This window comes from Hemicordylus capensis, chromosome 1 (genome assembly GCF_027244095.1).
Source record: "Hemicordylus capensis ecotype Gifberg chromosome 1, rHemCap1.1.pri, whole genome shotgun sequence".
Taxonomy (NCBI): domain Eukaryota; kingdom Metazoa; phylum Chordata; class Lepidosauria; order Squamata; family Cordylidae; genus Hemicordylus; species Hemicordylus capensis.
The window spans coordinates 207,859,496-207,873,292 of record NC_069657.1 but is presented as its reverse complement, the minus strand read 5'-3'; the positions used below and the strand labels follow the sequence as shown (position 1 = coordinate 207,873,292).

General features: G+C 44.2%; 1 protein-coding gene across 3 annotated transcripts in view; it reads right to left on the bottom strand.

Annotated features, from left to right (window-relative positions):
- Positions 1 to 13,565, bottom strand: part of ITGAV (integrin subunit alpha V) — a 113,896-nt gene extending 100,331 nt beyond the window's left edge. The window contains exons 1-2 of one of the 3 annotated variants that reach the window (XM_053271932.1): positions 12,761 to 12,857; positions 12,202 to 12,401 (exon numbers count right to left, since the gene is read on the bottom strand). Coding sequence is in view for 2 of the 3 variants with exons in the window: in XM_053271921.1 (XP_053127896.1) it covers positions 12,761 to 12,912 (152 nt within the window). In the remaining variant the exon portion in view is untranslated. Of the gene's footprint in view, positions 1 to 12,201; positions 12,402 to 12,760 lie in introns of all 3 variants that reach the window. The other 2 variants (XM_053271921.1, XM_053271940.1) reach the window with 2 other exon arrangements.
- Positions 13,566 to 13,797: the final 232 nt, after the last annotated feature.

Genomic DNA, 13,797 nt, shown 5'->3' with positions numbered 1-13,797 from the left:
AGGTCCAGCTGTAGCTGCACCTGTACTATGCTACTATGACTTTACACCATAGTGTGATAGGGCTTGAACCAAAAGATCACTTGAGAAATATCCACTTTGTAGGCATCCAATCTACTTTGTAGACATTTCTCACACATGGCTCAGTCACAGAGGAGCCTCTCTCTCTGCACTCTTGCTTCTCTTTACTACAATGACTTATTCCATACCAAAAGTGAAAGACTTGTTGCATTTCCTCCCTTTTTAAAAAAAATTGAAAATAAGAATAAATGGAGCCCAGTTATTAATAAACACATCCCATCTTTGTCTTTTTACCATAATTCTTACATGGCCATCAGAATGAAGTCCCATGTTTCAAAGACCATCCTTCCATATTCAGAACTAAGGTCTGCCTTCAATATTTAATATACAACACACTAGCAGTAGTGATAATCATATAGAAGGTTAATTTTCCATATTTATCAAGAACTAATATATTAAAATATGTTTGCTGGAACAATAATAGATTTAATTGGATTGCATACCATAGATTATTTCTTCCCCTTCAGAATTCTTAGTTTTCTACAATGCTGTTCAGCCAAATGACAATTCCACCAATTAGGAAAAAATTACTATAATTATTGTCGTGTCTCGAACAATTATTGCTATAAGCTTTGTTCATCTTATTTACAACTAGACAACATACCAGCTGGTTAACATTTTGTAACTGTTATTTCTCAAAGAGTCATCAAGTCCACAGTTCTTTCCAGATCCACATTTTTAGGGTTGTTTTGAAATATATATATAGACTAGGTTCCAAAGTTTACCCAAGATAGACCTGAACAACTGGTAACCCACCAAGCTCAAGACACCCTGGTTCAGAAGCAGGAGAGAAAAACTAAATGGTATTTGAACATCACCTTTACGGACCACTGTGATCTTAGTCAAACAACCCAACACATTGTTTTCTAGCAGCCATATCAAACTTTGCAGTTTGTCAAGTGACGTAAGAGTCTTGTCTGCCAAGCATTTTATGATTATTTCATCCTCTATAAAACCACTCCATTGTCAAATTAGGTGAGGCAATAATTTCTTTCTGAAATCAGCACAGGATATCCTCTATGGTGACACTTCCACAGATATATTTGCGGGAAATCAGGATTATACCAAGAAATGCTGACAGCCTGGATAGATTGCTCAGCAAACCCCTTCCTCAGCACAGGAAGAGCCAGCGTGGTGTAGTGATTAGAGTGCTGGACTAGGACTGGGGAGACCTGAGTTCAAATCCCCATTCAGCCATGAAACTAGCTGGGTGACTCTGGGCCAGTCACTTCTCTCTCAGCCTAGCCTACTTCACAGGGTTGTTGTGAAAGAGAAACTCAAGTATGTAGTACATCGCTCTGGGCTCCTTGGAGGAAGAGCGGGATATAAATGTAATAATAATGATAATAATAATAATTCCTGTAAATAAAGCAATCTATTGTGTTTTCCCTCGAGAGAGAGAGAGGCATATCATAGAATGATAACTTGATTCCCCCCCCCCCGCCCATATCAGTACTTGAATCCTAATTAGAATTTCAGTTTCCTCAGTTTGACTTTGGAATGAACATAATGGAAGGGAATATGTCTGATCCTGGAATCCTCACGTAGGGCTGGGAAAGGCCCCCCCTGTCTAAAATCCTGGAGAGTTTCTAAAATGTGGCTGCATCCTATGGTGGTTTGGGGGAAAGGTTAAAATAGTTACAAATTGCCTGTGTGCCCATTTCTTTTGTAGGTTAAGTGGTAGGTAGCACTCATCATGCCCTACCACCCAACCCACTTTGGTGTCTCTAAGAGCTACCCATGGGAAACAAAGGGGTGCTTCAACTTCCCCATTTGAGCTTCAACTTTCCCCATTGTTCCCTATGGCCGAAACACTCAAACCATTTCAAGGTTTGATCCATCGAAACAACCAGTCTGACCACTGTTTCGACAAAACATTTTGGCTCAAGCTCAAAAAAAAAAAGCAAAATCCATTTCATGCACATCCCTATGAGAAACAGATATAATACTACCCAAGTGTACTCAGTATAGGCAATACTGGGCTGAAAGGACCAATGGTCTGACTCAGTGATTGCTTGATTATATATAAAGGCAGCTGTTCACTTCATATAATTATTTTTCTATCATTATTGTTTACAAAGTTGCCTGAAACTGCTAGGTGCCACACTTATTATTTTTTAAAAATAACACAAGCTTATATGCTGGTTTATAATCTAGTTATATAGAGTGCTTCTTTATAGTGATGGTTTTGCATTCTCTCATTATCTTTTTGATTACTATTTCCCCACTTTTCCCAGTGTGCAACATAAGGCAGCCCACTAGTGGTTCAATAAGCCTCCAGGTTTTGTTGTCTGTCATGGCAAGTTGCCAAGTGCCTGGCAGCACCCAAAAAAAAAAAAAAGTCTGTTATGTTGTGGAGCAACGTTTGGTTTGGTGGAAACAAGCATTCATGAGCGCCCTGCTGCCTATAGACTGGCCAATAGACTGGTGGTGGTGATAATGATAATGAATAAACAAACTTTATTTGTTAGCCACCCCATAACAAATTGCTCTCTGGGCGACAGAGCCCACAAATTGGTTAATCATTGACGAATGGCTGGCCTGCAGGCAATTCGGCTCTCATTAATGTTGGGGCAGGGTGGGATGGGAGAGAGAAGAGCAAACAGAGCTCCAGAGCTCCAAGAAGAAGAGGCAGCTGTGCCTCCTTTGGCATCTCCTCCCCAAGCTTGTTAAGATGTGCTGCTTCTCTCACTGTGTGTACAACATGATGAAAAGCCATGACCTATGACAGCTTCCCAGATCACAGTGAATTAAACAGGCGTTGAAAACACTTGGGTCCATTCCTAGACTTGGGTCCATTGCTATTCTTTTCCAAGAAGAATTTCAGCACGTGTGAAGAATCCCCTATTATTCTCCACAAAAAACTAGGCATCGGGACATAGGAAGCTGCCTTATACCGAGGCAGACCACTGGTCTACTCAGCTCAGCACTGTCTACGCAAACTGGCAACAGCTCTGCAGGGTTTCAGGGAGGAGTCTCTTCCAGCCTTTCCTGGAGATGCCAGGGATGGAGGCCAGGGAGATGCCTGGAGATGCCAGGGACTTTCTGCATGCAAAGCAGATGCTCCACCACTGAGCTACAGCCCCATCCCCAACTACGGCCCCATTCCTAAATCATGTTATGCAACTAAAGCAACAAATAATGCTATATAACTAAAGCAATTTAACTATAACCATAACAACATTCACAAAGGCCTGGTGCACACATTTCAGATAGATAGATAGATAGATAGATAGAGAGATAGAGAGATAGAGAGATAGAGACAGAGATATATAAAATTATTTTTTTTAAGAGCCTGCTGGATCAGGCCTAACACCTTTCTAGTCCAGCATCCTGTTTCCAACAGTGGTCCATAAGGTCCCTCTGTAAAGGTCACAAGCTGGAGATGAAGGCTAAATCACACCTAAACCATGCTAAAGATTCATTGAGTGTTTCAAAAACACACCAGAGCAAGCCTCAGGCGCGCACGCACACACACACACACACCTCCCTTTGCTTCCTCCTTTGAGCATGTGTAGTATGGTTCATAACAAACCAGCCATGATTTTATGTTTCATCCACATGTGTGAAGCTGTGGTTTGTGCAAACGAAAGTTAGTCAGCAAACCAGGACAGTGGTGTGGGAAGCCCTAAAGCAGCCAGCATTCCAGACCGCATGAGCCCAACCCCACTGCATTGCCCCATCAAACACCCCGCTCCCCTCTATCATTATGTGGGGGCCCAGAGCTGGTCCTCTGCACTGCCCCCTGCCTTGCTGCCTCCTCTTTTGCCACCTCCTCTTTCATCACCACTGCTGCCGCCAACCAGCCACCTTCCCTGCAGCCTCCTCCTCCGGCCTCTGCTGCCTACCTGTCTCTCTGCACCAGTTCCTGCTGGTGAGTGGGCAAACTGGTTCCTTCTTCTCTCACTCACATGAGAGAGGAAACAAGCAATCCATCCTCTCGCCGGCAGAAGCTGCCATGAGGTGGGCAGGAGAAGTCAGCCGCAAGTCAAGCCAAGACAGGGGGCAGTGCAGAGGGGTGAGAGTTGGGCCCAGTTTTCCCTCTAACAGGGATTCCCAGATGTTGTTGACTACAACTCCCATAATCCCCAAGCAAAAACCATTGTAGCTGGGAATTCTGGGAGTTGTAGTCAACATCTGGGAACCCATTAGAGGGAATCTTGGTTCGGCCCCCACATGTTAATGGAGGGGATTGGGGGCAGCTCCTCAAGAGTAGGCAGCTCGTGTTCTTCAGACATGTCTGTCTCCTGAACCAGTATATCAGACTAACTCAGGAAGTGTTTTCAGCCACCATATTCCTTTTAGTTAGCCAACATATTATAAGAATAATATGCATTTTAATGATATAGGTGCAGTCATATACACACATATCTCCACCTATTATATGTGACTATTAGGTAACTTAACAGCAGCAGGCAGAGGACTGGTGTTTGCTGGTATTCAAGAATAACATAAAACTAAGCTTTCACTCTTGATGCAAGGGAATTAAAGCACAAAAGAGGAGCTGTATCATTTCCAGTTGACTTGGAATGTTACAAAGCAAAAGAGTGCTGTGCTCTGTAACATGCATTTCAATCCAAGCATGCAATTCTATCCATGCTGCATGCAGTATTAAAATTTACCATTTTAGATATGTTTTTCAAATTTTAGACACATTTATAATGAGATATTGTTATAATTTTTACTTGTGTTATGCTATTTCATTTCAACAAAAAGTTATCTTTGGTTGTTGTGCCCATATTGTGGAATGACCTTAGTCAGAATTGCCTGATCCACGATATGGAACATATGATCTTCCACCACAAGCTAAAAACTTGAGTTTCTTGTTTCTTGCTGGTTGCCTGGATGCATTTTAGACTGCTGCGGTTCCTTTTAGTTAGTTACTTATAGATATGAGTTACTTAAGCTTTAGCTGGCTATTTTATTATAGTTTGACTGACACTTTGTGTATTTTATATATTTTAAATCAGATTTGTTCATATTTTTAGCTTAATACTTTTAACTGTCATTTTTATTATATGTTTTTTTAACTTTTGTAAACTGCCTTGGGATTGTTTTTAATGAAAGGCGGTATATAAATTTAACAATAAATATAAACAATAAATAAATACGTATTTACTACATTTATTTTCCACTCTTCTTCTAAGAAGTCCAGAGCAGTGTACACAGTTATGTTTATTCTCACAACAATCCTGTGAAGTAGGTTAGACTGAGAGATAAATGATTGTCCCAGAATCACCCCGTGAGTTTTATGGCTGAATGGGGATTTGAACTCAGGCCTCCCTAGTCCAACGCTCTAACCACTACCCTTTGAGTGTATTTGACAGCACACAAATATATAAATAGGTGTATGCACACATAGACATACACCTCTCCTACATATGGATTTAAATGACAGATTAAACTGATTACATTGTTTAAATTGCCACCCCGAGCAGTAGTGCACTGGAAGGGCGGCGTATAAATATTTTTTAAAAATAAAAAAATGAAATGAAATAAAATAAAATAGGCTCATATCCAGACTAGCACTGTGCTAATGTAACAGTGCTGACATCTAGCCTAATAATGTGCTGTTGCAACTTTTTACAAATCTTCCTTTCCCTCTGAAGCCAACTGTGCCTCTCAAAAATATGTCCCTGAGGGCAGCACAGCCCTCAGGGACATATTTTCAGGAGACAGTGGGCTTCAGAGGGAAGGCGAAATTTGCAAAAATCACCCCTTTCCCCCCTCACAACAGCATAATGTTAGTCTGGATGTCAGCACTGTTGCATCAGCATAATTCTAGTGTGGATATCAGCCAGTGAAACTAATTCTTGTATGTTAGCATCAGATGGGATGCTAGCAAGCCAATGAGATGCAGAAAGTCTTTTCAGCAGAGCCCATTATGTCTGTATACGCGTATATGTTTTTGTGTGAATGACTGTGCCTGCATTCATGTTTAAAGTGAACCTGGGTACAGACTTTCTCAAACACAGATACAAACAGGAAGTGTACTGCTGTTCTACATTCAACATAACGCAAATAGTTCAATTGATTTGTGCCTGTGTACACTATACACTCGTTGTATGAGTGTTCAACATAATGTCGGAATAGGGTTTAGGTTACAGTGTGATGCCCCCTCTTGGGAAATCAAACAAGTGGTCACGCATCACTAATTGGTCACACAAGACTTGTAAGTGGAATAGCAACACAGGGCATTGGAAGATGGAAAGGGAGATAGGTTGGTCCCAAATTAATACAAAATTCCTTTGATAGTTTTGCTTGGTGAAATATTTAGAAACTACTAGCTGACACTTGTAGGAGGGTAAATCTATTTATGACACATCTGAACAAATATAAGCGTTTTGGTGCTGGAGAATTTACGTTGAGGAAGGAAATATCGACAGAATACTACAGGCTTATGGTCTTTGATGGGAACAAAATTTTATACACACACACACACACACAGCAACTGTATGACAGGGGAAAGCTTATGTGTATCATTCATCCACACAAGTGGTGCACACCTGTGTGCAAGTGTGGGAATGGCAGGCTTGAGTCATCCCATAGGTGGAAAAAAGCAGTGTGAGAATTAGCCAGATCAATGGAAGAAGACAGAGAATGAGGGAATGAATGAACATAAGAATATAAAAACAGCCCTGCTGGAAAAGTCCAGCATCCTGTTTCACATAGTGGCCCACCAGATGCCTCTGGGAAGCCCACAGGCAGGAGCTGAGGCTGCTGCTCCCCTGCAACTGGTATTTAGAGGCATCTTGCCTCTGAGGCTGGAGGTGGCCTATAGCCCTCAGACTAGTAGCCATTGATAGACCTTCCTCCATGAATTTATCTAAACCCTTCTTAAAGCTATCCAGGCTGTTGGCTGTCACCACATCTTGTCGCAGAGTATTCCATAGGTTAATTATGTGTTGTGTCAAAAGTACTTCCTTTCGTTGGTCCTAAATTTCTTGGAAATCAGTTCATGGGATGACCCCTGTTTTTAGTGTTATGCAGGAGGGAGAAAAAAATTCTCTCTCCACACCATGCATAATTTTATAAACCTCTGTATAAACCTCTATCACATCTCTAGCCACCTAATGGCACAGTGGGGAAATGACTTAACTAGCAAGCCAGAGGTTGCTGGTTCGAATCCTCACTGATATGTTTCCCAGACTATGGGAAACACCTACATCAGGCAGCAGCGATACAGGAAGATGCTGAGAGGCATCATCTCATACTGCCAGGGAGGAGGCAATGGTAAACCCCTCCTGTATTCTACCAAAGAAAACCACAGGGCTCTGTGGTCGCCAGGAGTCGACACCGACCCGGCAGCACACTTTATCTTTACTTTTATCATGTCTCCCCTCAGTCACTTAAACTAAAAGCCCCAGGTGTGGTAGCCTTGCCTCGTAAGGAAGGAATGTAGTGCTGTAACACTGATTAAGAGGACTGATAACTCAGACTTACTAAATGATCTTTCAAAAGCGCCCCTGGTTAATCAGCTGTTTCAGAAGTATTCCCTTTTCTTTCCTCCTCCTCACTCTAAACTGATGCTTGCCATTTCTCTTCTCTGCCCCTGCTTAGGCAACTGGACAAGGAGGAAGAGTCAGGGGCAGTTTGGGAGCTCTCTCGGCATAGTAGCCCTCACCTTCCCTCATGCAGGAGCAGGGGTGGCCCTTTCATGAGGCGAGGCGAGGCCTCCAGCAGCAGATCACTGGGGCAGCAGCAGGGCAGCAAGAAGCCCCCTACTGCCGCCATCAGAGCAGCTCTTTGAAGTCTGCAAGCTTTGCAAGGAGGGCCTTTCACATTCCTAGCAAGGCTTGCCAGAAGCATGAGGAAAGAGGAGCAGGCAGGCTGGCAACCTTCCCCCCTCCTCCTAGCCACTTTCAAAACTTGCAAAGGTCCATTGTGAAAAGAGGCTGGCCCCCACCTGGGGCGTGAGGCAAGGCAGCATTTGGAGCCTTGCTTCAGGCACCACCAGGGGTGTAGCTATAATTCAGGCCTGCACAACATAGGGCCCGGGGGCCGGATTTGGCCCGCAGGGACTATTTTACTGGCCCCCAGGAATCCTGCAGCAACACAGGTGCTGGAAACTGCCTTATAGCCTCATCCTGTGCATGCTTTCTCAGAAATATGCTCCATGCACAGAAATGTGCCCAGTGAGGCTTACTCCCATGTAAGCATGCCTAGCACTGCAGCCTGAAACTAGCAACAACAATTTAGGGAGAGGAGAGGACTTGGCATTTGTTTGGGGCTAGCATGCACTCTAGGGGCCCCACTGATGGAGCAGGGACAGGACCAATTCTCTGGACACTATCCTTGGTTAAAACTATGGGTCCATTGACAGAGAGAATAGATCCACAAGTAACTAATAATATTTTTAATTTTAATGTAATAATGTGCTAAAAAGTTGACCTCGGCCCCTGCACTCCAAGTTGTGGATGGTTCCGGCCCACCAGGGCATTGGAGTTGTGCAGCCCTGCTATAATTAAATGAAAGGGTTCAAAGAACCCAGGCCTACCTGAGGGCCCCCCAGCTCCACCCCTCCCTATTTTCTTTATCATCTCCCTCACTCTCAGGGGCCGCCAGAGAGAGGGGTGAACACTGGGGCCCCCTCTCTCCTAGCTACACCCCTGGGCACCACAATACCTTGGGCTGTCCCTGTGTAGGAGTCAGCTTGACAAAGGAAAACAGCCCACCTCACTACCAAAGCAAGACCTTACAACAGGCACTTCTGCTTAGGCTTTAAGGCTGGCCTTCCACAGATCTCCTTGCGAATAAGTCCCAATGAAACCAATGAGGCTTGCAAGCAGCCCAGTAGAGAAAACCTAGTCTTTTTTTCCTTCAGAATGATTGGTTTTAAAGATATGCAAATTTAATTTAATTAATTTATCCATTAAAATTCACAGTTACCTCAACAAAGATTTCTTTAATTAAAGGCCAGCCAGTTAGATGGATAGATCCCTACCATCTTCCTTTTTGTTACATGGCAGTACCGTCACACTAGGCAGGCTGAGTTTTGGGGTTCCAGTTGCAAGGGGAAGGAACCTATGCAGTGGGGATGGATTACTCCTTTTTGTTTTAAACTTTTCAGAGAGAAATTATGATGACATGCTATTAGCAATGATAGCTAGGCATGAAGCCCCCATGTCCAGGGGCAGTATACCTCTGACTATCAAATACTGAAGACAAACAGTAGGGGGTGGCTATGTCCATAATGCCCTGCTTGTGAGTTTCCTAGGGGAACGGACTGGGCACTACTAAAGCCAGATTCAAAGCATTAAACAGGATTAGGTGGACACAAACCACTTCAGACACCTGATTTTGGAATGCCATTAAAGAGCAGCAAGTTACCAGTTATTTAGGCTGCAATCCTAAACACAATTGCCTGGGAATAAGCACCACAGGATTCACTTTTGAGGAAACCCAATTAGGATTGCTCTGTTATTTTATTATTATATTTATACCATCAGGGGTGTTTGGATTTCCTGCTCTAGTCACCAAAAGGTCTTTGGCCATCTGTGGGCAGAGCGCTAGCTATGGTGGGCCTATGCTTTGATTCGAAAAGGCAACTCCTGTGTTCTTATTCTTAAAAGCCCTTGTGCGTGTCATACTTCCATTCTAAGAGTTTCACTTTTTAATTGTAAAAAAGTGTTCTGGGAAACAGAACTGTGAAGCAGAACTATGCCTGGAACTGCCCTGGGTATTGCTGGTGACAGCCGGACTCTGTGATCTCACCCACTTGTTCTATCTTGCAAAGAGCACGTCAGTGCATGGCAAATTCAAAATTTGCCTCTGAGCTATATCCACTCGCTATCATACATACTTCACTAAGAAGAAAATCCCGTCAAAATCAGTGGAATGCACTTCAGAGTAGTAAGTTGAGCAATTACAGAAACAAACATGCCTGAGGCTAGTAATCTCTCATTAGCAGGCTTTCTGCTTTCTTCTGTGAGACCTAATACAAAGAGCCTACAATCCTAATGATCCTGCCCCCCCACCCGATCAAAGTGAAGAATTGCCAGAACAAATTAAAGCACTTAAGACAAACATTCTTTTAACTGGATCAATGTTAAGTAGCCAAGCCACACTACAATATTGGCTTGTGGGCTGAAAATATTCTCTGACACAGTTTGTGTCACTCCGAAAAACAGGCCAGATATTCCTGCAGGTATTGCTTAGGGTTTGGATTATGAGGGCATTTGTAGTTTAAGAGACATCTATCATTTTATGTTCAGGAATTTTGTTAATATTATTATATAACCAGTACACACAGCATTTGTACATATCATTCTGTTTATATAAGTATGTTTTGAGGGTCCTCCAAAACACAGGATCCAAAAATATATTCTATTATTAGCCACGTCAGATTACCCTGGGCCAATTCAGACCATACTTGAGGCACCAGCCCAACTCCACAGGATAAAGACATGTGCAGTGTGAGCCTGCACATCCTCCTTTCCTCCCATTCCACAGGGGCACCATTCCCTAATCACAGGGAGGGACAATACATGCAAACCACAGCCCAGGGTCATCTGCAGAGGAACTGTTTGGACAAACCGCCCCCGATATGATTAATGAATGGCACCCCTGCATACCAAGAGGGGGAAAGGACGTGTGCACTTATGGCGCACACATGTTCTTATCTCATGGAGTCAGGCTGATGGATGACGTATGGCCCAAACTGCCCCCCTCGCATTCAAGAAAAGATGGTAACAATGCACATAATGAAATAAGCCCTCTTCAGGCATTGCGCTGTATCTATCTATCTATCAGATTTATTTGTATGAGTGTATAGGCGTCTGTACCATATATGTGTGTGTTTGTAGCCCTATTCAAGCATTATGCTGTTATGTGTATTCAGGTTTCTGTCTGTACACAGTGAGGTCATTCCCACAAGTGAAAACTGTGTTCTACCCAGGTTTGGGAGCTGTAGGTGCAAACATCTAGGTGGGAGGAGGGAGAAGGGATTGTGTGGAAGCAAGGGAGGAGGAAAACCTGGGTAGCTTTTCCTCTTACTTTGCTTCCACACAATCCCTCCTCCCTCCTCCTGCCTAGATGTTTGCACCCGCACAACTGAAAATTGGGGAAACACACAGCTCCCAAACCTGTGCAGGACACAGTTTTTGCTTGTGTGAATTACCTCAGCGTATACGTCAGTGTGGTGTTGTGGTTAGAGTGTTGGACTAGCACTGGGGAGACCTGAGTTCAAATCCCCATTCAGCCAAGAAACACAGTGGTTGATTTCAATGGAATCACGATACTGGCCCAGTCACTTATCTCTCAACCTACCCTACCTCCTAGGGTTGTTGTGAGGATAAACATAACCACATATACCACTCTGAGCTCCTCAGAGGAAGAGTGGGATATAAATGCAAAAATAAATTTTAAAAATGGACATGTATTTGTCTTTGTGTGAAAGGCTGTTCATTTGAAACGTGAAGGTATATGCAGGTTACATACAGGAAGAGTACTATGATATGAATAAGTCCGCATATCTGCTTGCATACATGTACAAAACTATACATGTGATGAACATAAAGTATGAACAGAATTTAAAATAAATAGTGGTGGTAGTGGTTAGAGTGCTGGACTAGGACCGGGGAAACCTGAGTTCAAATCCCCATTCAGCCACGGTACTTGCTGGGTGACTCTGGGCCAGTCACTTCTCTCTCAGCCTAATCTACTTCACAAGGTTGTTGTGAGGAGAAACTTAAGTATGTAGTACACCGCTCTGGGCTCCTTGGAGGAAGAGGGGAATATAAAATTATTATTGTTATTGTTATTAATAATAATAATAATAATCCTCTTCCTTATTTACATCATTAGAAAAGCTCCCCACAAAGCACCATTATATTTCAATGATACCCAACAACATCCCTATGGTTTGGTAAGCTGCCTGTGATAAAGTTGTGCCATCAAGTTGGTGTCAACTCCTGGAGACCACAGAGCACTGAGGTTGTCTTTGGTAGAATACAGGAGGGGTTTACCATTGCCTCTCCTGCACAGTATGAGATGATGCCTTTCAGCACCTTCCTATATTGCTGCTGCCCAATATAGGAGTTTCCCATATTCTGGGAAACACACCAGCAGGGATTCGAACCAACAGCCTCCTCCTGCTCTCTAGGCAGGTTGCTTCCTAAATACCTCTTATATGTGCGTCCATCTCTCAATGATTTCAACAGAATTTCTTCTGAAATCAGGAAGGCAGTCCTATCCACAGAGCTGAAAGCAGCGTGGGACTTAGTTTTGAGTGAACAGGTATATACGATCGGGCTACAGATCTCCTCAGGACCGAAGGGCGTTCCACGGAAATCAATGAGATTTTGCTATGGATCATCATCTGGCTGAAACAGATCAAAATAATATCGCTAGGAGCGGGAATATGATCCAAGCGCAGCTGCGCAGGGGAAGGGAAGACCTACATCCCAATTCTGGACACATTTACTCGGAAGTCAAGTTCCATTCATGTCAATGAATCTTACTTCAAAAGCGGGGCTGTGTTCAGAATAGAGATCAGAACAGGCGCGTTTCAGTTTCCCTTCCAACCAAGGCTCCATCAACAACTTTCCTGGGACATATCCAACAGTCGCTGGCATCTAATAATGAACTTTTTGGAAGCGGCGGAAGCCTGCAGAGATTTCAGGCTCCCGCGTCTGAGAAGGAGCGATTCTCTGCTCGGGGGATGCATCTGGCAGATACTTACGAGGAAGCATCCGGAGCGAAGAAATCCACAGCGAAACCGAAGTAACTCCCCTCTGAACCGGAGTAAACAGTAGGGCTCTCCACATCCAGATTGAAGGCGCTGCCCGGCGCCAATAGGCGGCCCACGAATAAAAGCAAGCAGAGCCTAGCCATAGCCAGCGAATGCACAAAGCGATGCCCAGCTGATGCTGCCCCCCGAAAACGTCCGTCTAAGTTCCCCTCGGGATTTTCGGCCACTGCCCCCCAACCTGATGCGCAGCAAAGAAAGTGTGGCAGGATTCCAGCGGGGACGGGGGAAGAAAAGACGGCGCTCTTCTCTACCGGGCGGCAAAGGACTCCCCTAACCCGGCGATCTCACTTCCTTTTTGTTTTGTTCCCCGGGACGGGTAGTACTGGGACGTGGGCGGGGAGATCGCAGCCGCCGCCAGCCTTGCGCTTTAGAACCGCCCCCATCGCCATCAGCTTTCACGATACAGACAGCCCGAAGAGGAGGAGCGTCCGCCTAAGCAGAGCAGAGGGGAAGGCCGGGAGGGCCAGCCGACCTCGGAAGCTGCATTCCTCCTTGATCCGCACTGAGGAGGTGTCTTCGGCTTTGGCCGTTCACACCAGGAGGCACTGGGGTCAGCGGCCAGGAGGACTGGACAAGGAGCCTTCAGTGTGGTTTTTTTGTAAGCAGCGTGGTCGCGTTGTTGGCATTGGGATCTCGTAGATTAAGATTCCCGATTCTGGTTGAGTAGCCTCAGTGGCCCCTCTGTAAAATGGGAGTAATACTTGTAATCTCCTTCATAGGGCTTTCCTATGAGAACGAGATGTTCTTTAAAACGGCGATTTTGCTTTGTGTTGCTTTGTATGCGTTTTTAATTTTTAATTTTTTGAGTTGTGAACCATATTGCGAATCATTTTCCTGGGCATATTGTAAACAAACACTGCAAGACCCCTTCTGGACACGGAAGTGAAGGAACAAGCGTTTTCAGATGACACGGGGCAATTAAATCGGGGCTGCGAACGATGCGAGGCACACTTCCTTCAGAGAAAGGA